Here is a 21,713-nt window from a genome sequence, read left to right on the forward strand (position 1 = left end):
ACTTCACGAACAGATGGAGCACATCCTCTGTAGGCCAGCATTTAGCAGCTGCCAATCAAAAGTATAAGGAATCAAGAGAATTGAATCAGTCATTGATGAATGCTGTAGTTCAATAAAATCCCACTTATGGGGTTCATCTGCAGAGTCTTTAGTAGAGTTAGATGGCTGCCAAACAGTCTTCTGAGTGCCACTGTTATAGCATGAAATTTAGCCTATCCTGGAGATTTTCTAGGACAAAAAATCTTTTAGTTTGAATCTGGGGCACCTAATTCTATCCTGGCCTCATATTATAATTTTTGAGTTTGCGTTCTTCCATTTTCTTGTCTCCCCTATTGAGAACAAGTCAGCTTCTACTTTTCAGCTCCAGACATATTAAAAACTGAAAACTTGTACATAGTGCTCCAATTCTGCAGAGGCTGCATTGTCTACCAATTAGTCTACAGATCCAATTTAAGCTGTCGGTGTTAATTTTATAATCCTTAACAGCCTGGGATCCTCATACATATGGGACCGCTCCTCCTGTTATTCAAACCCATCCCCTTCGGCCATTGTAGCTTCTTGCGGGTACCTAGCCTGAGGATGACTCGGGGCCAGGGGAAGGACCTTCTCCGTTGTGGCCCCTACCATGTGAAATGCACTCCTGATGGCACCCATGCTCTGCCGGATTTGTTTAGTTACCACAGGACATGCAAGGCTGAATGGATTAAGGTAACCTTTGGAGCAGGGGCAGTCAAACTGCGGCCCTCCAGATGTCCATGGACTACAATTCCCATGAGCCCCATTTACTGGCAGGGGATAATGAGAACTGTAGTCCATGGACATCTGGAGGGCCGCAGTGATTACCCCTGCTTTGTAGGGTAACCATATGATTGGGCTGCTTTAATAGTGGCAAGGTGATGAAAGTATTTTAATAATTCAACATTTTAACATGAATATTTAATATCTGCGATTTCGTTTTGCATTGTTTTATCTTATTGGTTTGAGTGTTGTAAGTTGTCAAGAGCCCTTTGGGCTGTGTGGTGATGAACAAAATCTAATAAGTAAATAAAGTAATACAGAAACCCAGGAGCATCTACATGATTTTACAGAGAACACTCAGCACACTCTATAAGGGAGGAGCAGCGCTGGACAGTATTTCAAATTACCCTTCTGGTGCATTCCCTCGGGAGTGAGCGTTAATCCTCATCAGAGTCTCAATGGTGTGGAACAGATCTGCCTCCGTTATGTGAGCTACGCTTCTCTCATCCACCAAGAGGATTTTTACCAACTGCATTGCAAATGCCACAGCCATATAGTTCAAGCCATTCTCCATCGACTGCCCAAAGGAAAGGAAAGAAGAGACAAGACATGAACTGCTTTTGTTCCACTGCCTTCAGGGAAACTTAATGAGAAGTTAGCGCCAGTGTCTCACCTGAGCCAAGTGAAGATCGTACTGCTGCATGCTAACTAGGTGGTTACGTATCAGGAGCTCTACCGCTTCTACGTTGTACTTATATTCATCTCTACATTCAATCAGGCATCTGCAAAAGTCAGTCATTTTCTCATGTTAACCTGGCCTCATGCTCAGCAAACACATAAGGTACAGATCTGGAGAATTAACTAGCTTTTTAGGCATCCAACATATAGGGTCAAGTTCAAACACATAGTAAGAACAGTGTGGAACTACTACTGCAGGCTTTATATCAGCATTTTGCAACCTTTTGACTGTGGAGGAGCTCCTGAAATAAATTTTCATATTACAGTGGCTCCATCCCATGCAGGCTGGAAAGAAGGGCAGGAACAGAGTAGAGAGCCCAGACCCACCATACCATGCCACAAATGACAACTCCCTGTTTATTTTTACACCTATGGCCTATCTACTGACCCCTCTGGTGGAGGTGGCCGGTTCCCTAGCTTGAGGCCAACTTCATTAAGGCAGGAAGGGAAAAACTTTGGACCCTCTCCGGAGCTCCTGCTTTGTACAGGACCAAGAACCAAAATATGGACAGAGATATGAAAGCCTGGTTTTTATTTTTTCAAGGACCTTTTCAAAATATTTATTTATTTATTTAGGTTTTTATACCGCCCTTCCCTGCGGCTCTGGGAGGCTTACATAAAACATTTACATAGAACATGTAAATATGATCCCAACAATTAAAGAATTCTGGAGGAACACATTAAAAAGCCTATTAGATATTTCTGAAATGGATGACATGCTCTGATAAAGGTAAGGGTTGGCATGCAGTAATCTGCGGACACAAGGACTGCAGACCCAACGTGCTACCCTGGGCCCCATCCTGCCAGATGACAATTCAGTTCTAAACATAATGCCAATGCACTTCAGTATGGTCAGGATGCTTATGAGCTTAAATATTTCCATCTGTGCTACATATCCAAGCTAAAGTTAACCTTCAGTTAACCTTCTATGGATTTCAAAGCCTTATTCCTCCCCTAGCTTGTCAACACTGACCTTGTGATCTGCTTATTACACCATGGAGAGCCATAAGCACGGCCATCCTGCAAGGCTTTCAAAACAAGCAAGTGACACTCTCGATAGCGGAGAAGAAGATCAGCGTCCGCCCCACTGGTGGCATCCAGCAGGCCCTCGACAGCCTGCAGAAGGAACACCATGAGGACACACATTAAGAACAAATCACTAAATTAGATGCCTTTGGCACACTCTCTACTAAGGGATGTACGAGCTTCTCCCCACAAGCTTGAAAACTGTGGTGGAACTCCTCCCTTATGGGGACCAAAACAGTGTTTTGGACTGGTCTTTGCTTCTTTGTGAAAGGTAAGTTGTCTCTTTCCTCCTTCCCCAAGCAATCTAGATCACAGGTGCAGTCTTGTGCATTACTGTGAGCCCTACTGGTTTGCCCAGTAAACAAATACCGAATGTTTTATCACAGAGGACATGGAACAGAAAACAAACAGCTTTGGAATACATTGCTGCCCCCCGAGCTGCATATTAATGATAAAGGCTCAATAATTCAGGCACAAACCTTCTGGAGCAGTCCAAGAGCTGCAATAGCATCACGAGAGTTACGAGCCACAACCACCGCCTCCAAGAGGCTCCGTAAGGCTTGGGTTTGTGGGTTCATGGGCAGGGTGTGAGGAACGGACTGCAGGTGTTGTTCCAGTTCGGTCATGCATTTATCATAGATTTGTGCTACGTCGTCTGTTGCCCAGGCTTGCTGGTTTGGGAAAAGCACAAGAACATTACCCAGTTTGGCTGCTGCACAGACTGACACACAGCAGCCCTCAGCAGCGTTGCACCATTCTAAGCCCAATGAAGTTAATGGTAAAGGGTAACTCTGTTTAGGATGGTACTGTGAATCACCCATTTAAAACAAACCTTTGTTCGTATTATTAGAATACGTTTCCTGAACATTTGCACGCTAACTGGTTGTTATAACCATAAGCATGGATTGATCTGCTTATCGAGCAATATGTTTATGGTTATAACAACCAGTTAGCTGGCAACAACCAGCAAGCATGCCTCAGAAGGTGTGCTACAAGCTTCTTAAATAGTTAATTGACTATGCTTGCTATCGTAGAAATATACTGTATACTGCTTACTTTCAGTTTTAATTGCTCTATATTTTTGTCCTGTCTTGTTCATTATCTACTAGATGTACTGTCACCGATAAACAATGTGTGAGTTTAGCTGTAATTCAATTTTTTTTCACAGAAAGTATAATATGATGCTTTAGGGTGCCACTAATCAACATTGCTTTGAAGACCAATACTGAGCAACTTTTTGACAGCCTAATTTATATTAGCATTCCACTAAACCAGGAAGCCTTAGAACAGCATTAATGACACCAACTGAGATTCTACCTTCATAGGCTGTGCCAGGATTCCTGTAGGCTGAGTTAAGTCATTGGTTGGTAAGAAACCGGGAACATTGCGTGCAAATTCTTCATAAACAGCTAGCTGCTTTGGGTCCACACCACCAACCTTTTAACAGTGAAAGAAAACAGCAAAAAAATGTTACTTAACCATATAAATCAGCAAAACACGTATAGGTGGTATTAAGCAGGAAATATTCAGGTACATCTGAAGATCCCACACTTTTTAATTAAGCACGAGGAGAGCAAATCTAGAAAGGTAACTCTATTTCACAAGAGATATGGAGAAGTGACTGATGCCCATAACACTCCTATGCATGGATATTTTTTGGCATCAATATAACAATCTGAAGAGACCTGACTCTTATTGCAGTTCAGGATATGGTTGAAAGGTTATATGTTTCAGCCGCCCTGTTAAGTGTCTATTCAGGACCTTTGTAGGAACCCTGTTTACATTCAGCCTGAGTTTCTTGGTGGAAAAAATTCAAAATATAAATGTAATAAAGAAACTCCTATATATAAGAATATCAGTTCTCTCCCCATGGCCATTCCTATCAGAGTCCTGTGGGTCCTCCAAACTCACTCAGAAATGACCTTTTCGTTTCACTCTGCTCCTGACTGTTGGGAAGGTATCTCCTATCAGCTCCAGTTTGCCTCCCCTGAAACTTCATTTACCTGTTCTCTGCTGCCTACCTCCTGACCTTTATCCTCAACAAATGTTATTTTGGCCTGCAAAATCTGGCACAGGGACTAATCCCACTGAACTGATATGGCTATCCACATGGGGTCAGCTTCTTAGCTATCATTTAAAAAGAAGAAAAAACTGCTAGTCACTATCATAGATGTCTTCCTTTTGTCAGTCTAATCAAGCACCCACATTCTGATACAGTCAACAGCGTCACCATGAGCTCCTATCTAGCGTACCTGGGATACAAGTGTACTAGATAGTTGTTTGCTGCCTTGGAAGAAGTCAGCACTGACCCCCATGTTCACCTAGCTGACTGCATGTGGAGAAGTGGGGTATCAAACCTGGTTTGCCAGATTGTTTGCCACACCATGCAATGTCTTACTGGGAGGTCAGACCAAGGTGTTCCTGATGCAAGACTTGCATAGCCCTTTTTTTGGCAGGTATAGGTAAAGGTATCCCCTGTGCAAGCACCGAGTCATGTCTGACCCTTGGGGTGACGCCCTCTAGCGTTTTCTTGGTAGACTCAATACAGGGTGGTTTGCCAGTGCCTTCCCCAGTCATTACCATTTTACCCCCCAGCAGCAAGCTGGGTACTCATTTTACTGACCTCGGAAGGATGGAAGGCTGAGTCAACCTTGAGCCGGCTGCTGGGATTGAACTCCCAGCCTCATGGTCAGAGCTTCAGACAGCATGTTGGCTGCCTTACTACCCTGCGCCACAAGAGGCTCTTTTTGGCAGCTAAGGAGCAAGAAAAACAAACTTTTCTATTCACATACAAAGGAATGCACTGAAAAGTAATCCCTATATTCCATTCTTACTCAATGAATTAAGCATTAAGCATGGAAGGGGAAAGAATCTGAATTCTTACAGTAGATCTCATCACCCATAATCCTCTGAACCGCACCCTTACCTTTAACCTGATCTGTTCCGGCATCCGCTCAGCCTGATAAGTCAGAACTACAGGATCACAGTACCTACGACCTTCTTGTCTGGCGTGTTTTCTAAGCTCAAATTCCTGCCAAAGTAAAATCAAAATCAAAAGGTGACCTTGATTTAAACGGATAGAGTTGAGTTTTACAAATTGTAAGTCCCGGGCACTCCACACTTACGGTGGCCAGGCGCTTGTCCATTTCAGGCCCTGCTTTCTCGACAGCCATCTTTTGAATGAAGCAACATGCCAGCTCACAGTTATCCTGAGCCAGCTGTGCAGCAGCCTGTTCCATCATCTCCCTCTGCTGTGGTGAAGCAGCCTATTACAAAAGACAATCTATTAAAGGAAAGCTTCATTTCTGCGATGTAGTGCTTCAGATATTTATTTTTATTTACTGACTTCATAGATAGCCCTCTTCACTTCCCAATGGGGATGAACTACAGAGGCTCCTCTCCTCCATTTTCCCCTCACAACAACCCTGGAAGGTAGGTAAGGCTGAGTGTGTGTAACTAGACCAAGGTCAGCCACAAAGCTTCTGTGGCAGAGGCACAATTCCAACCTGGGCCTCCCAGATTCCAGCCCAACACAAACTATTATGCTGTGCTTATGATTTCTTAATGGATATAATGAGTTTCTTTCACAGGCAATGCTTGTATCAAGTCAATTAGTAATTCAAAAACTAAATTATGCATGCGTTTGTCTTTAAGGCAGTATACCAATAATTAAATAATTAAGAATATTTAATCAGCATTATCTCTGCTACACAGTCAGTTCCCTATATGTACCTGATAAGGTACTTTTCTGAAAAACTCCCAAAAAATTAGGAAGATTTTCTGGTCCCAACAATTCTAACATTAGTTAATTTAACCCTGCATTATAGCAAAATTTATCCTCAGGAATTAACCTCTAAGCTCCCAGTTTTATGTCATATTCCAATACAGTGGTTAGAACGTGGATTTCTAATCTGGTAATTTGGGTTTGGTTCCCTGCTCCTCCACATGCACCCAAGCTGGGTGACCTTGGGCTTGCCACAACACTGATAAAGCTGTTCTGACCAAGCAGTAATATCAGGGCTCTCTCAGCCTCACCTCCCCCACAGGGTGTCTGTTGTGGGAAGAGGAAAGGGAAGGCGATTGTAAGCTGACTCGTTCAGGTAGAGAAAAGCAGCATATAAGAACCAACTCCTCTTCTTCTTCATGGGTATGCAAAAAGAACAGGCAGCTTTCAGAAAAAGGAAAAAAATGGAAGGAAATGGTACGGCCAAAGCTGGTTGGGAAGCTATTTAGGCTCCAATTCCTGTATATGTTAATAAAACCAGGGGGAGCAGAACCTTCAGAGTGGAAGGAAACCATACTCTAGTTTGCATCTCTGCTCATAGGCAGCACTGCTCAAAAGTGGGTTCTAGGACTGCTCTGTCTCCTGCTGCCAACAGTGAGGGGAAAAAAGAAGCATGAGTAATCCACAGCACTGAAACAACACAGGTAGGGAAGAGGCCAGGTGGGGCACCATCTGGCATAAGCTTATACACCTATAAGGAGCTGCAACAGACTAAACACAGTGAACCACAACGTACAGAATGACATTTCATAAAACTATGGTATTAGCTAATTTTGTTTAAAATAAAGTCTTATGAGCTGCAGACATACCCTCAATGCAGTAGCAAAGCTGTTCTTCAGGTTGGTAGCTATGCTCATCAGCAATGGTTCCCGGCAGGTAATCATAGCCATGCCAGCAGTCAGATTTCGCATCATGTGGTGTGCTGCTATGCGCATGCGCGACTCTTCTGAGTCTAACGCAAAATCCTTCCTTACTATCTGCTCGCATGTCGTCATGGCTATTTTAATTGATCGATCCACCACAGGATGCACCAATTCTTGAACCGCACGCTCGATGGCCTGGCGCACACACTGCTTCAACTGCGGGTGTGCTTGAAACAAGGGAATCTAGGACAACAGAACAAGAATGTGTGTCAATCTCCACCACAAGCACAGATATTTCTGGGCCATCACAAATACAGGGAGAATAGTCTTGCAGGCAAATCCCTCTTAACGCGTGAAGTCTTTTCGACGTGACTGAAGTCCAATACTTACAGTTGGATTAAGAGTAATATGTGGGGCCAGCCCTCCCAGGGAGTAGACGTTGATATCGTGGTAGCTGTACTGGGGTTGTGGAGGAACAGTAGCTGTGCACGTGGTGCTGGTAGCTGGTGTTGTGGAAGCAGCTAAGAGAATCAGGCAGAAACAGAAGGAAGGTCTTTCAGAATCTCTTCCCTAACTTAAATTCAGTTCCTCAGAGAAAGTATTACAGGAGGGAGATGGCTTTACAAGCTTAGACCAGGGATTTTGGCACAACGAACAACAACACACAAGCAGTATGACTCAGTGGCTAAAAAGGCAAATGGGATTTTGGGCTGTATCAAATGGAATATCATGTCCAGAGCACGGGAGGTGATGGTACCACTTTGCTCTGGTTCAGCCTCACTTCAAGTACTGAGTTCAGTTTTGGGCACCCCAGTTGGATGGATGTTGACAAACTGGAACATGTCCAGAGGAGGGCAACAAAGATGGTGAGGGGTTTGGAGACCAAGACGTATGAAGAAAGGTTGGGGGAGCTTGGTCTGTTTAGCCTGGAGAGGAGATGACTAAGAGGGGATCTGATAACCATCTTCAAGTATTTAAAAGGGTGCCAATATGGAGGATGGAGCAGAATTGTTCTCTCTTGCCCCAGAGGGACAGACGAGAACAAATGGGATGAAATTAACTCAAAAGAAATTCCATCTAAACATCCAGAAGAAGTTCCTGACAGTTAGAGTGGTTTCTCAGTGGAACAGGCTTCCTCGGGAGGTGATGGGTTCTCCATCTTTGGAAATTTTTTAACAGAGGCTAGATAGCCATCTGACAGAGAGGCTGATTCTGTGAAGGCTCAAGGGGGTGGCAGGTTACAGTAAATGAGCGATTGAGATGTGAGCATCCTGCATAGCGGAGGGGGTTGGACTAGATGGCCCAATGAGGTCCCTTCCAACTCTATGATTCTAAGGTGTTTTCTCCTTTTTATACTGGAACTGACAGTTACTCAGAGTCTATTTTCTCCGTTCCAGCCCAACCAGAGCCACATTGTTCTAGGGAGCATAACATTAATAAGGGAAGAACTAGCTAACTACTCCAAGAGCATTAACACTGGCAAAGATAGCCAGATGAATGAATGCAACACTGGTGAAAGAAGGGAGTATCAATGTGGAAATGAAATAATGACTTCATGAACCATCTTGTGTGGGGTGGGCAAGGCGATTTAACACTTACTGGTGGTTGTAATGGGCGGCAACTCTTCTGGCTGTTTCACATCCTTCTTTGGAGCAGACAGCTGTTCATCCAGATTTTTCAGCCGGTCCTTGTCTTTCAGGAGGTTCCCAGGCTTCAGTTCATTGATGTCAAGGGCAAGGTTCTTGCAGAGCACTTCGATCTCAAACTTCAGGTTCAGCTGTGCAATAATTGATCATTTCAAGTTTAATTACGTAACCATGCCAGATGGCAATGTCTATGAAGATCCACTTCTACATCTGCCTGCTGCTTCAACATTTAAGCTATGCACTGAACCGCTAAGTGCTTCAGGCCAAATGCACTGAACTGAAGCAGCAACATAATCTAGAACAGTGGTGCATGGGCTGCCATGGCCCTATCAGTGATGCTTTCCCCACTACCTGCATTCTTTCTCAAATCTTTGGGATAAAATCTAAAGAGAGAACAAAGTACTTTGTGTGGCTTCTGACCACCTAACTGACTAGCAAACCTGTGGGACCATCCAGGGAAAGTGGGTCACAGCCCTGCCCCCATGACAACCATTTTGTGGCAATACCCTTTCTCAAAATTTCAAAAACGCTTGAAAGTTCAGCATGGTTGGAGAGCCTCAATTAAAAACCTGTCTTTTAAAAAAACATTACCATCTAGTCTAAAGACCGTCAAGTTGCAATTTCCTTGAATGGGCCAGTCACCACACAACACATTGTTTTCTAATCTCCCCCACCCCCAGAATGGAGTGACACTGAAGAGAAGAGACAAATTTGCCATAGTTTACTTTTAAATCATGCTCCTGGTGCAACTCGGCAAGTACATTCATGATTGCCATCGTCCAAGGGTTGGGGGGCCTGAAAACCTACAAAGTAAATGGAGAGCAGAAAGACAATAAAGAACAAAACATGTAAAGGGTTTTCCCACCCCTTTCCCAACCATCTTCCACACCTGCGGCCTAGAACTGACACAGGGTTCTTGGCACAATGCTCTGGCTCAACCTCTGATGGTAGATTTCAACATGCCTCACCCCACCAATCAAGCCTTCGATGCCTAGCTGCTGCTTTTTGTTAGAAATACGATCTTGAAGCAGCATCTGAGTTCTGTGCAAGATATGGGTCACTCCCATACCAGGAATGATCATGCAGCACAGCAAGTTTCCAACTATTACAGGTTAAGTTTTCAGGGCATCTTTTCTTTACACTCTATAGTGAGGTGACATGCTCTGCCCCTAGTTATAAGTCAAATCTACAAATAGTCAAGTTAAATGTGCTGCACGCTATTCTCTTGCCACCTTTCCTTTTTAATGGATTTAAGGATCTTTCCTTCATTAGCTCCAAGTGTACAGCTTTCCCGCCTGGTTTCACCTTATTTAGAAGAGGCAGAGCCACAGGAAATGTGAAAGAACTATGGAGATCGGTGCTTCTGACTATTCTCCTTGCCTCTGACAGAACACTGGGGATCAGACTTACCACGCTTCTTACACTCGATTCCAAGACTTTGGCAACAAACGGCACAACGTACAGCAGCTCCTGCTGCCCTTTAACGTAAGCCTCCAGCAGCAACGATTTCACATCCAGGTCCTATAAATCAAAGCAGTGCAAATTAGGTGTCGTGCAAAGCAGCACAGCAAAGAAGATCCCCCTCCACAAAGACAGTTTTCTCGTACTAGCTTCTGTCGAGATTTTAGTTGAACGTTACAAAAAGCAGCCATGAAAATGTGTGCTCAAATTTTCAGCTTTGCGGTACCAGCTTCCACTCCAAGCAATCCTACCGTGTGCAAGATGGGCTTGTTCTTTGCCAGCGTGATCATCCCCAACCAGTGACCCAGGTTCTTCAGCAAAGAACGGTCTGAGAAGTTGGCAGCAGCTTTATCAGATGTGAGCAGTACCTAAAAGGGGTGTGTGTGTGACAGAGAGAGATGAATGTAAGCTAGCAGGAAGGAGACCTATATCTCAAATCTGTCAGGATACTGAGAAGTCAATACCATTTTTGCATAACGGACAGCGATGGAGCAGATTTACGGTCCCAGCTGGGGAAACTACCCATGGTCCCCTCTGCACTTGCAGGAAGGCAGCAGCTCTGATCCCTCTGAGTCATGACATAGCTAACTGGTTGTATATGAGGGCTATGCTTTTGGACTGTGCAAACACCACTCCTTCTGCTGCCCATTGCCAGGAGCTCACTGGGACCTACTGCCTGCTCCTTTCAGCTGCTCTCAAGACTTGGAAAAATAAACTCCAGAGCCCCACTCCATAAATTAACACATTGTTAACTGGTGAGCCTGGTTCCCCAACCACACTGCCTAATGCAGCTTTTAGCATACTTGTAATGCAAAAGCCCAATAACCAAGTTTTAATAACACTACACTTTTATGTCAGGTGCATTTGGCTATTAGCTCAGCCTCTTCTTGAATTGCAGGAGAAGGTAAAAAAACAAACCAGATACCGCAGAACTTACCTTGATATTTCTGTAGGTTTCACTAAGAACCATTTTGTTGAATTCTGGATTCTTAAGTGTGTCAAGGAAATTCGAATAGAGGCTGTGGAAGTTTGGCTCAATGCTAACTCTCTTCATCACGAGATACTGTGAAACCCAAGGCATGAACTCTTCTTTCACGGTTTCCTTTAGCTCTTCAACCTGTCTCCGTAAACACACATTATGGAGAAATTGTTCAATAAAGCGGGAGGGAATTCTGTGACTGACTGGGATAGGCACACAAACAACATGGGCTCCTGTGCAACAACATGGAATCCTGTGGATTCTAACAGCTGTGGCATGAGACCTGCATGTTTTTCTTCATTTAACATAAAAGGATATTTTTGCATTAGAGCGCACATGAGCGGATAGCTGCCATACAAGTCCATCTCACCCTCCACATGGATGAGATTCACTCAGTCCCACAGTCCCATTGGTCCCGCCACAAAAAGAGGGGCAGGAACCCAGGATAGAATTACTTGTGCACTACTTGCCTTCTGAGTCATATTTGATTGAGACAGGTTGTTGAAGATGAAGGCAATCTTCTCCTGTACGTTTTCAGGGGGTTCCACAATCCTCTCCGTCTGATCCGTGGCCACCAGCAGGGTATCAATGTTGGTTGTATTAATTGATGGCTGTAAAACAGTAGCGAAGACTTTTAAAAGATGCAAGTAACTCTGGAATTTTTATACAGCACCATCTATACACATGGTGCCCTAAACCATGGAGCATGTCCCTAAATTACTGGATGGAGACTCGGGTTATGCAAATGCATTTGAATGTCATCACAGTGTTGTATACTGATGGCAGGAGTCCATTGAAGTTTCAGCCTTAGAAGTGCTGGGCAAAAAAAGGGGATGCAAAACCACTGGAGAACAGAGGAGGTTTGAAAGTGTGCTGCTCACTAAACATTGTTTGTCATGGTAGGAACTACTTAGTATGCTTAACAACAGGGGTAGTCAAACTGCGGTGCTCCAGATGTCCATGGCAGGGGCTCATGGGAATTGTAGTCCATGGACATCTGGAGGGCCGCAGTTTGACTACCTCTGCTTTAGAAGATCAACTAGACTCAAACCCCCTTAAGTAGTAAACAACCCTTCATGAAGCTCACTAGATGACCTTGCACTGATCACTCTCTTCTGCCACCTTACCTTCCAGGGTTGCTATCATGAAGAAGAAAATCATGTACAGTGAGTTCAGTGAAAGGAAGAAATTTTTTAAAATGTACTAGATGGGCAGGTACTAATTTTGGGGGATGAACCACAGAGTGATCCTCTCCTTTCTAGAATACAACTGCTTTAAATAAAATGAACTCTGCTAGATGTAAACTGTGTAGGCCACTGGGCATCAAGGAGAAAGGAAAGGTCTTAAGGCCTATGGAAGGTTGTACCAGCCTAAGGATAAATGCAACATTCGTACCAAGGAAAGTTATAAGACAATGAAAAATGCAGCTACTTTTGTTAGCAAATAGGAAGACAACAACCAGAACTGCAGATCTTAAGCAAAAGTTCCATTGTGAACTTAGGAATTTAGGCAGATCGTGAGTGGATGGGCAGGAAGGGAGGTGCCCATGTTTGTCTCGTGTCCCTTCCTTGCATACCCAGGGAATTGCTAATTGCCGCTGTGGGATGGTAGATTAATTTCCTCCAGGCCAGGCTGAATTCTAGAGATTTTTGGTGGATGGATCACTTGGGCATGAAGCTGGGGTTAGTATGGGTGGGCAGGTAGTTGTGAGTTCCTGCATTGTGCAGGGGGTTGGACTAGATGACTCTGGAGGTCCCAATTCTATGATGATATGATATGATTCTAAGTGAATGCACTTGTCCTAAGCAGCACTCAGATGTTAATGGTCGGTATGACTATGAGCTTGGGCTTATACATTCACGCATATTCATCACACTCTCTCCCACCCCCATCAGTACACAGACTATGTACTCACCGGCACATCCTTTTTGAAGCTGACTCGACCCACTGGAGTGATCGTGGTCTTGGCCACAGTAGTGGTTGTGGTGGAGGTGGTTACTATAGTGCTAACTTGACCTGCAAGAGGAGTTTTTGCTGGGGCTTGAGCCTGGGCCTGAGCTTGGGCAAGTGCAATACTTCCAGGGGTGGTGATTGAACCCTGCATCTTTACAGGAGGATCTCTTGATTGCTGTCCATATTCAATGTACTGAGAGAGACAAAAGGTATAATGCTCTGAAAACGCACATGCAGTCAGAGGAATGTTAACAGGTCTACTACCTCCACAATATTAGAAACACCTGACAAGCATCCCTATTTCTGAAGCTCTGAAATAACTCTGAAATAACGCTTAATGCCATGAATAGAGCTCCAGAACAGTTGCCCAGAAGTTGCATATAAAGAGGTGTAACATTAGGCTAAAGAGATGCTGCTACGTTCTTGTCATAAACAGAGCTGGTTGATGCAGCAAACAAGCTCTGGAAGGCCCATGGTCTCCATCTTTATTGCCCTGTTCCTACACCCAGAATTTTTCATACTGCCAGAATACCAGAAGGTACAAGAATGAGAAGAAATGTGCAGCCTGCTATTACAAAAGGGGAGAGTTTCCCAAGATTTCAGTAAGAATAGAAAATCCGTGAAAATAGGGTCCGATGAAAGAACAAAGGCCATTACCAAGTCATGAACAGTATTTTGGATAATGCTAATAAAATTTCTGCAACCACTAAAAAAATACGTCTCTTTCTCTTTGGTGATATCTGAGTGCTGAATCCCATGTTAAGCCCAAGGATGGCACTTTCTTTTCTTAGCTAAACCTTATATGACAAGTAAATATTCAATTACATATACATATACAAGTCCCTACTAAATGGAATCTTCCTTAATGCACCAACCCTGAAGTCAACATTGCTTTTAGTTTTTGGACTACAGCATTTACATCAGACTTTCTGGATCCTAATTCCACTGTCCCTCGTTTCATTGCTACCAAAAGGTCTGGGCAGACAGGCTGCTGAGCCTAGGAGAGCCTGTTCACATACAAGCCCATAAAAATGAAAGCTGCGTTGCAAGGATTAAGAGAAATGGTCAAATATAAACTTCCAGTGGCAAGGGCTACAGGTTTTCTATAAACGGAGTTCACACAGAACTTGTACACCCTTTACTGAGCGGATGGTGATGGGAAGTTGAGGCACTTCATTGGACGCAGACAGCTAACATGGCAGTTCTCCTCTCTCCCCTCCCTGACACCACCTCCTCCCCTTTCTGGTTCACTTTCCATGACTTTTTAAACACTCACCTCCTGCAGGTGATGAGGGAACTGTATAAAGTGACTAATAGAAGCCAAGTGCTGACAATACTGGGGATAGTCCTTCAATCTGTCAACAGCAAAACTATCCATTAGTAAAAGAAAAAATAAACATCCTGAATCAAGACCCACCACAAGAAAACACCAGTTAGTCTATCGTACCTACTGGGGATTTGGAGCTTCATCTACAGTAACAAGGATGCAATTATTGCCTTTGAATTTGCTGTATGGAATTACCTTGGCCCACATAAAAACCTACCCTAGGTCCAATCCACTGACACTGTGGCTGTGGATACCCACTCTTTGTTTCAAAGGAAACCCCACATGCAAACAATCCTGAAATAGAGGCTGCGCAATAGGACTCAAACATAGGTTTCTGCTACAGGTAGTACATTTCTACCCATGTAACATATAATCTATTTTTTTAACTGAGCCTATTTCTCATGGTTGCTAAGCAAATGTTTGAACCCTCTAACAGGGCTGGCCAACAGAAATGCTCCATGCAAGCTGCTATTACTCCCTGGCCTCAAGCAAGGTTCTAACGCCTATATATTTTCTTTAACCTTCCTGCTTATTCCTCCTCCATCCTAGCCTGCAAAACATTTATGCAAAGCATCCTGTGCGTCTGGGACAGTGTACCCACATAATCCAATCAGCAGAATTGAATCACACAGCCAGGTTCTAGATCCAGGTTTGTGCTGAAAATACGATAAACACGTCCTGGTTTTAAGGGCCTTTATCAGTAGTTAAGAGTGTCTGCATTGAACTTCCACTGTTAGACTGCTGAATACTTGGCAGATGGAGGAAATGTTTGTTGAAAAACTGCAGATATACAATCCTAATCCTACGGATGTTTATCTGTCTACAAGAAACATTAAGCACTGACCCGACCTGGATAGCCCAGACAAGCTCGATCCTGTCAGATCTCGTAAGCTAAGCAGGGTTGCCCCTGATTAGCCCTCGGAAGGGTTATCTCCCAGGAATATGAGGGTCATGACACGGGGACTGGCAATGACAAACCGCCTGCAAACATCTCTTGCCTGGCTGTCAGACAATCTTAGAATCTGCTGCTTACATGGCACACATGCCATATGCTAAATAAATAAGTTCACTAAGGTTTAGCACCATGTGAGTATAGGATTGCAGGAACAAGCAGCCAGCTTTATTTTTGATCCAGTTGGATTACTGGGAAGATATGAAAACTATTTGAACACTCATCACTGTAGAATGTGGACTGAATGACTAACAGAAAAATGGAAGAGTGTAACAGGAGAGAGAAAAGCTATGTAATGTACCATTATTATGTTAAGTTTACAAAGCTTAATTTTGTTCCAGTGACCAAAGCAACAGGTTAGAATTCTGAGAACCATAGATCTCATTGAAAATGAATAGCGGTTTCAGAAAATTTTCTTGAACACACACAATATTGTCTATGTGTCTTGAATACAGTTTCTTCCACATGGCTATGTAGCTGGATATGCTGCTGCCAACCCAGAGCCAAAACTGTAAGGGAGAGGGAAATAATGCACTGGCTGCCTACAGCTGCTGGAAGGGATCAGATCCTAGAGAGTCACAGAAGGTGTAGGAGTGGCAGAAAGGAATAAGCCAAAGCCCTAAGAGAAGAAGTGATAGCAGCATGGACAGGAGAATAAACTAACGGGACATGGGAAGGAAAAAGACACGGCCTCTACATAACCTTTGGCAAGAGGGACAAAGAATCAAGCTGGCTGCATGTGTATGAGGTGTTTTCAAATACCTTCCAACATATAAATTAATGACCTATGAGTGAATTAATGAACTATGCCATGGCGGCACCAACTAAGTCCTGTAAAATGGATCTAAGCTGCATTATGCTTGGGAGCGCCAATTTGTGTACTCTAGAATTATCAGGAGCAAGCCAGCCCAAAGTAAGCATTCAGGAAGTCTTATGCTCCTTTCCATTATACTAACAGGGCATAAAAGGATAAATTGTGGCTGGATCATGCCTATTTCTGTAGTAATATGGATCTGCAGTCTCTTCAGCTAAGGAGCAACAAGAAGTTGTCTGCCACGTGATACTTCAAGAAATACTCAGCAGCCATTTTTTGTCAGGCGACCTAAGTAGTTATAACAAGTAATTACACTAAATACTACATTTGTTTTAGCTTTTCCTATTTAATTTGCGCCTCTGTCGTAGGATACACTCGAGAACTGGAATGTATCGTTAATCCTGCACTACGAAGCTATACATGGTTCACAAAGGCACAGAGTTAGATCCCTCCCACACCATTTCTGGAAATATTATAAAAAGACACTCACCTATTTTTAAACCTATCTAGTGCAGCAATACCAAAATAGTACATTTTGGATGCAAAAGGCTTTCGTAAGGCTTCAAGAACATAGCGCAAGGCCAGGCCCAGGGCCATATATGTAACCAGTCCTTTCTCTATAATCCCACCAAACAGGCAGGCTGTTATGTGTAGTTCTTTATCGGGGTACTGGGGGAAAAAGCGATACTCCTCAAACAAGTTCCTCAGCATACAGTTAAATACTTCACGTTCCCGTTTAATGTTGGAGTCTTTAAACCTCTGTAGCATTTCTAACACCTGCAAAGAAATCAGAATGTTACGAAGAGACTCGCTTCCACTCGGTCTTTCCACAAAAGGAATTTAAAGCACTTGCACAGCATCACATTCACTGGGAAAGCCAGGTACATTGTTTGTCAGGAGGGGGGGGGGGAAACCCTGAGGTCTCTCTTTTAATTGAATTATATGAAGCACAAGTAAAACGTCTGGACACTTAAATAGAAAGGCCTTTATAGGCAAGAGCAAAAATACTGCTCTAAGAGTGTACCCTAGTCAGACACCTTTATATCAAAAGAAAGGTCTGGTTATTTTTTGGAAATGTAGGCTATAGTAAAATAATACTTCCTAATCATATCCGAGTGGGAAAAACACTTTACAAAAAGGACGGTGATTTGGGATAATTTACTGCTAACTTCCAAATCATCCGACATTTAAAACTTAAGAAATGGACTCCTCGATTAAATGCTGTGTTATTACAGAAAGCCTCTAAAGAACTCTCCCCCAAAGAGAGGCTGGATACTGTGGAACTGTTCCTGTCACTATCTGCACAACAGGGATTGTTTTTAAAAGACATCAGTGCTGTTTTAGCCAATATGCCCCTAATGCCTCAACATCCAATACTGAATTACAAAAGCTGTGTGAAATTGGCTTGGGACTGTCTTTTTGGAATACAGTAGATACCTTTCCACTGGACACAAAAATTTCCACTTGCACATTAGCTGTCTGCAACAGAACAGGCATATTTTTTGGAACTTTAAATTTAAATCTCCCTTCTACTGCAACCAAACAAAAAGCAATGTTGCAAAAAACCTGTGGTCCCAAACTTTGCACAAGACTGTACAGAACTCAAACAAGGGGGAAACAGCCAGGGGAGAGAGAAAGCGCACATGCAAAGGGCAACACACCAGCTCTTCAACGCTCACCTCATCGACTGACATAGTTGGATGTGGAGGGTGATTATAAATGCGCTGAAAATAACTGTTGGCTTCATCATCAATCTCTTTGCTAAAGTGCTGATTTGCCTCTGGCCATACCTGAGATAAGTCAGCTGATGGAGAGAAGGGGGAAAAAAACACACGCAAATAAATCCACGAAATGCAGGAAAACCGCTTTTATTTCACAATCCCAAGGGACCAGCAAGCAGTTTATATGTTGGCTCAAGTAACTGAGAAGATGCAACTTGTGCATTACAACTCTGCAGGGCAGGTCTCCTGGTCTGGAAAAGGCGAGTAGCTTTATTCTTTGGTCCAGCCACCTGAGATGAACACAGCATGCGTGCAGACAGCATGCTGAACACAAACATGCAGACGCACTCTCATACAGCTTCAGGACAAGAATGAGATTAGAATCCTCCTTTGCTAGATTTACTGGCCAATTATGAGCAGAGCAAAAACGAGGCCTTGCAAACTGAGAACACTAGTTGCCCACCCCTCTGAAAGGAAGACATTGCAGTGAAAAGGTTTTAGTATCCTAAGTTTCTGGCTCAGCTCCAAGAAACTCCCCCTCCCTTAAAATCCTCATGCCACACATGGTGCACACAAGGCCTTTGCGGAGCCAAAGCACCCCTCTACCAGAGTTGCCAATTTTCACTACAGTTTATGCCCACTTTCACAAAATGTATCCTCAAGAATCAGCTCTGGCAACCATACCCAGAGATAGCATTTGAGAAGTAACCGCTTAAGGCATTATTATTATGCTATAAGCTCTTTCTTCTTCACTCAAGAAAGCTGAGCATACTCATACTCATTAGCAATAAAACCCAAAGGCTGAAAAATCATGGAAAGTATAACGAAAGCGGCCAGCATCCCAGACGCCAGCAAGGTTTCAGTGAAAGCTGTCATGTGCGCTTTAATATATTACATACATCAACAGCCATTCTTATACTGAGATCAGCAACTGTCTTCTCATTTAAAAAGGTAAAGGTATCCCCTGGGCAAGCACCGGGTCATGTCTGACCCTTGGGGTGACGCCCTCTAGCGTTTTCATGGCAGACTCAATATTAAATAACACTACTGTCATTTTTACATATTTGTCATGAGTTACATTTTTATTGAAGGTTTCTCAACCTGGTAAGCTGAACTGAACTGTTTGTTGGAATACACACATATACCAAATGCACATTCCATTCAAAAAAGAAGAAGAAGGGAGCAAACATACCAGCAGTAAGGTCCCATGAAGAGGGCACCAGTGTTCTCTCTGGAGAACACTAGAGTATGTTTAAGACAATTGGGGGGTGGGGGTGGGGAGAAGAGGGAACAATGTGGTTCTGTGCTCTCCGATACCCAGGGCAGGTTGCAGAACAGGGGATGCAACACCCTTCCCATAACCACTATGTGCCACATTTCAGTATCCAAAGCTGTTATAACAGGGTGAAAAGATGGCAGGCTTGAAGAACAAGCCCAACTACACTCTCCTCTTGCACATTAGCAGCTCGAATGCAAGCAGAACAAGAAGGGGGTGGGACTTACCAACCATAAACCTGATAGGCTATTTTTGCTAGCAACTGGAGCAGATTGATCAGTGAAGACTGCTGACATAAATTCTGCACAGTATGGCTACAAAAGTCATTTCTCATACATATTGGCAGAACACTTGATTCAGCTGGCTGCTTTAGGACCTAGTTCCAGCTACCGGGCTGGGTATGTTCCTAACCTCTGCAAGTTTCACTCTGGTTAGCCCCAGGAGGGATGCCTGGAAGCCCCATCTAAGACACTTGGGGAGTCCTCCAAAATAGGATGACGGGGAAACAATTAAAAAAAACAGGTACTACCCAGGATGAAGCTGCCGCCACCACTCTTTGGGTGGGAGAGGAGGAAGGGGAGGGAGGAGAGAACACCCAGATTTGCTACACACCACCACAGTCACACTTCACAATCAGACAACACTACCACTTACAAGGTTTCATCTTACTCTGCTGGAATGTAGGCTGGTTCAATCCTGATGTGCTCAGTTTCCTTGGCACAAAGGGGTCATTATTCACCGCAGGGAGGGCGAGGGCCCCAGTTCCTATACCCAGACTACTTGTTGTAAGACCACCAACTGAGGACAAACACAAAATAATGGTCTCATTTTTGTAGGTGCAACCACTGGCTTTCTTATGTCCACAGACAGAAGTCAATATGGCAATATGCTAGACAAGAAACCTACGGCTATATATTAGAAGCCAAACGACAGGTGGCTTTTGCTGCTTCTGTAACTGGCAAATTTAAGTGTCAAAGTACAGCGATTTAACATTCTACAAAGTATTTCATAAATGGCACAATTTAACAGTTGACAATTTTATTCACAACAGTCCCTCGAAATCTAATAATTTACAAATCAAAACTGCACATGCAGTTAACCCAATGACCAAACAGAAAGCAAGGACACTGGAACCCTGAACTGGACTACAGAAAGACTAGCAGAGTTCCTTCCATGAGCTCCAGTCCCTTCACAGAACAATACCTGGAAGCTGTGATGAGAGTCCACCAATTCCACTAAAAGGTGTGTTCTGGTTTTGTGCAGGAAGTGGAGGAAATGCTTTTGCTGGTGACTGAGGAGTACTAAAGGCTGAACCCAGATTTGGAGGAAAACCGGGCATACTCTGTGTATGCGGGACCGCTGAACCACCTAAACTAAGAGATGCCATCCCAGCAAGCGGGTCGATCTGAGGACAAAATGCATGTTAAGAACAGCCATAACCTGATATTTTCCACAAGTATTTAATGGTTGACAGCTTTATTCAGATCACTCCCAAGAAATCTAATAATTTACGTTATCAGAACTACAGATCTAACCTACACATTTCTTGGGGGTCTGCTACCTAGGTTTCTAGGTATACTCCAACATCATGCTGCATATAAGACAACAGATTTCTATATGAATTTTAACATTAACTAAAATACATACAACCTTTTGAGTTTTTATTGCACAGTATTATTCTAATAAGGATACTATGCGACTGCTCAGTTGTACAACATCTTGGCCAGAATCTTGACAGAAGGGGGGAAAAAATCCCTCAATGCTCCAGACTGAAGAAGGCTTTGCTATTGTACTAGTTTACCACTGTAGTTATTCTCAACCACATTCTGCTTCTACCGTTGAGATACTGCCTGATTCATCTGCAATTTGGCAGAATGAGGCTGACAAATCTTTAGAAAGAATACAAAAACAATAAAATCCTGCCCTGAATATATTTGCTAAAGCAAGTCTCCCTGGAAGAGGAAGGGGTAATGAGTGGCAGGGAGTAACTGAAATGTACCTTGTTCTTAAAAGAGCAGTTCAGTTGAGAGCTGAAGCGCCCCAGTTATAACAAGTCCTTATGCTCTAGCACTGTTGCTTGGCCCGAGAAGCTACAAACAAGACACATCAGGTTCAAAGGCAGTGCTTAAGCCTCAAAGTCTAACATTCACAAAAGTAAAGAATGTTGGTTTAGTATGAACTTAACTTGGTTTTACTACTCCCGACCACCTAAACTTCAGCTTCAAGACAGTTGAAACTATTTTATTGTTTTGTAAACACTCTTGGACTAGTTTCTAGTTAACGTTTGGGAAAGAAGCCAACGTGGAATTTATTCTAATAGGGAATATATACTCGTTCATGCATTTTCTATTTAGATTCTTCAGACAAGAGGACTTGTGTTGCAGAGATGTAAGCAGCACCTCCCATCATTAGGCTGTCAACATCTGCATCCAACT

The 21,713-nt window shown here is 43.4% G+C and overlaps 1 protein-coding gene and 1 non-coding gene across 8 annotated transcripts in view; both read right to left on the bottom strand.

Annotated features, from left to right (window-relative positions):
* CNOT1 (CCR4-NOT transcription complex subunit 1) overlaps nt 1–21,713 on the bottom strand; it is a 76,231-nt gene that overhangs the window by 16,009 nt on the left and 38,509 nt on the right. For 5 of the 7 annotated variants that reach the window (XM_077310244.1, XM_077310249.1, XM_077310245.1 and 2 more), the window contains 21 exons: nt 20,482–20,683; nt 19,933–20,076; nt 17,961–18,085; nt 16,772–17,058; nt 14,465–14,543; nt 13,151–13,381; nt 11,706–11,846; nt 11,194–11,373; nt 10,508–10,624; nt 10,206–10,316; nt 9,521–9,598; nt 8,749–8,926; nt 7,540–7,670; nt 7,096–7,392; nt 5,628–5,768; nt 5,429–5,533; nt 3,820–3,939; nt 2,982–3,173; nt 2,450–2,592; nt 1,412–1,520; nt 1,146–1,315 (listed from right to left, as the gene is read on the bottom strand). In XM_077310244.1, coding sequence (XP_077166359.1) covers nt 1,146–1,315; nt 1,412–1,520; nt 2,450–2,592; nt 2,982–3,173; nt 3,820–3,939; nt 5,429–5,533; nt 5,628–5,768; nt 7,096–7,392; nt 7,540–7,670; nt 8,749–8,926; nt 9,521–9,598; nt 10,206–10,316; nt 10,508–10,624; nt 11,194–11,373; nt 11,706–11,846; nt 13,151–13,381; nt 14,465–14,543; nt 16,772–17,058; nt 17,961–18,085; nt 19,933–20,076; nt 20,482–20,683 — 3,281 coding nt within the window. The remainder of the gene's footprint in view (nt 1–1,145; nt 1,316–1,411; nt 1,521–2,449; nt 2,593–2,981; nt 3,174–3,819; nt 3,940–5,428; nt 5,534–5,627; nt 5,769–7,095; nt 7,393–7,539; nt 7,671–8,748; nt 8,927–9,520; nt 9,599–10,205; nt 10,317–10,507; nt 10,625–11,193; nt 11,374–11,705; nt 11,847–13,150; nt 13,382–14,464; nt 14,544–16,771; nt 17,059–17,960; nt 18,086–19,932; nt 20,077–20,481; nt 20,684–21,713) is intronic. The other 2 variants (XM_077310248.1, XM_077310246.1) reach the window with 1 other exon arrangement.
* On the bottom strand, nt 21,270–21,405 carry LOC143824114 (small nucleolar RNA SNORA50). Its single transcript, XR_013226697.1, has one exon. It is a non-coding gene; the product is annotated as a small nucleolar RNA SNORA50 (small nucleolar RNA).

The sequence above is a fragment of the Paroedura picta genome, chromosome 14, assembly GCF_049243985.1.
Source record: "Paroedura picta isolate Pp20150507F chromosome 14, Ppicta_v3.0, whole genome shotgun sequence".
In the NCBI taxonomy this organism is placed as follows: domain Eukaryota; kingdom Metazoa; phylum Chordata; class Lepidosauria; order Squamata; family Gekkonidae; genus Paroedura; species Paroedura picta.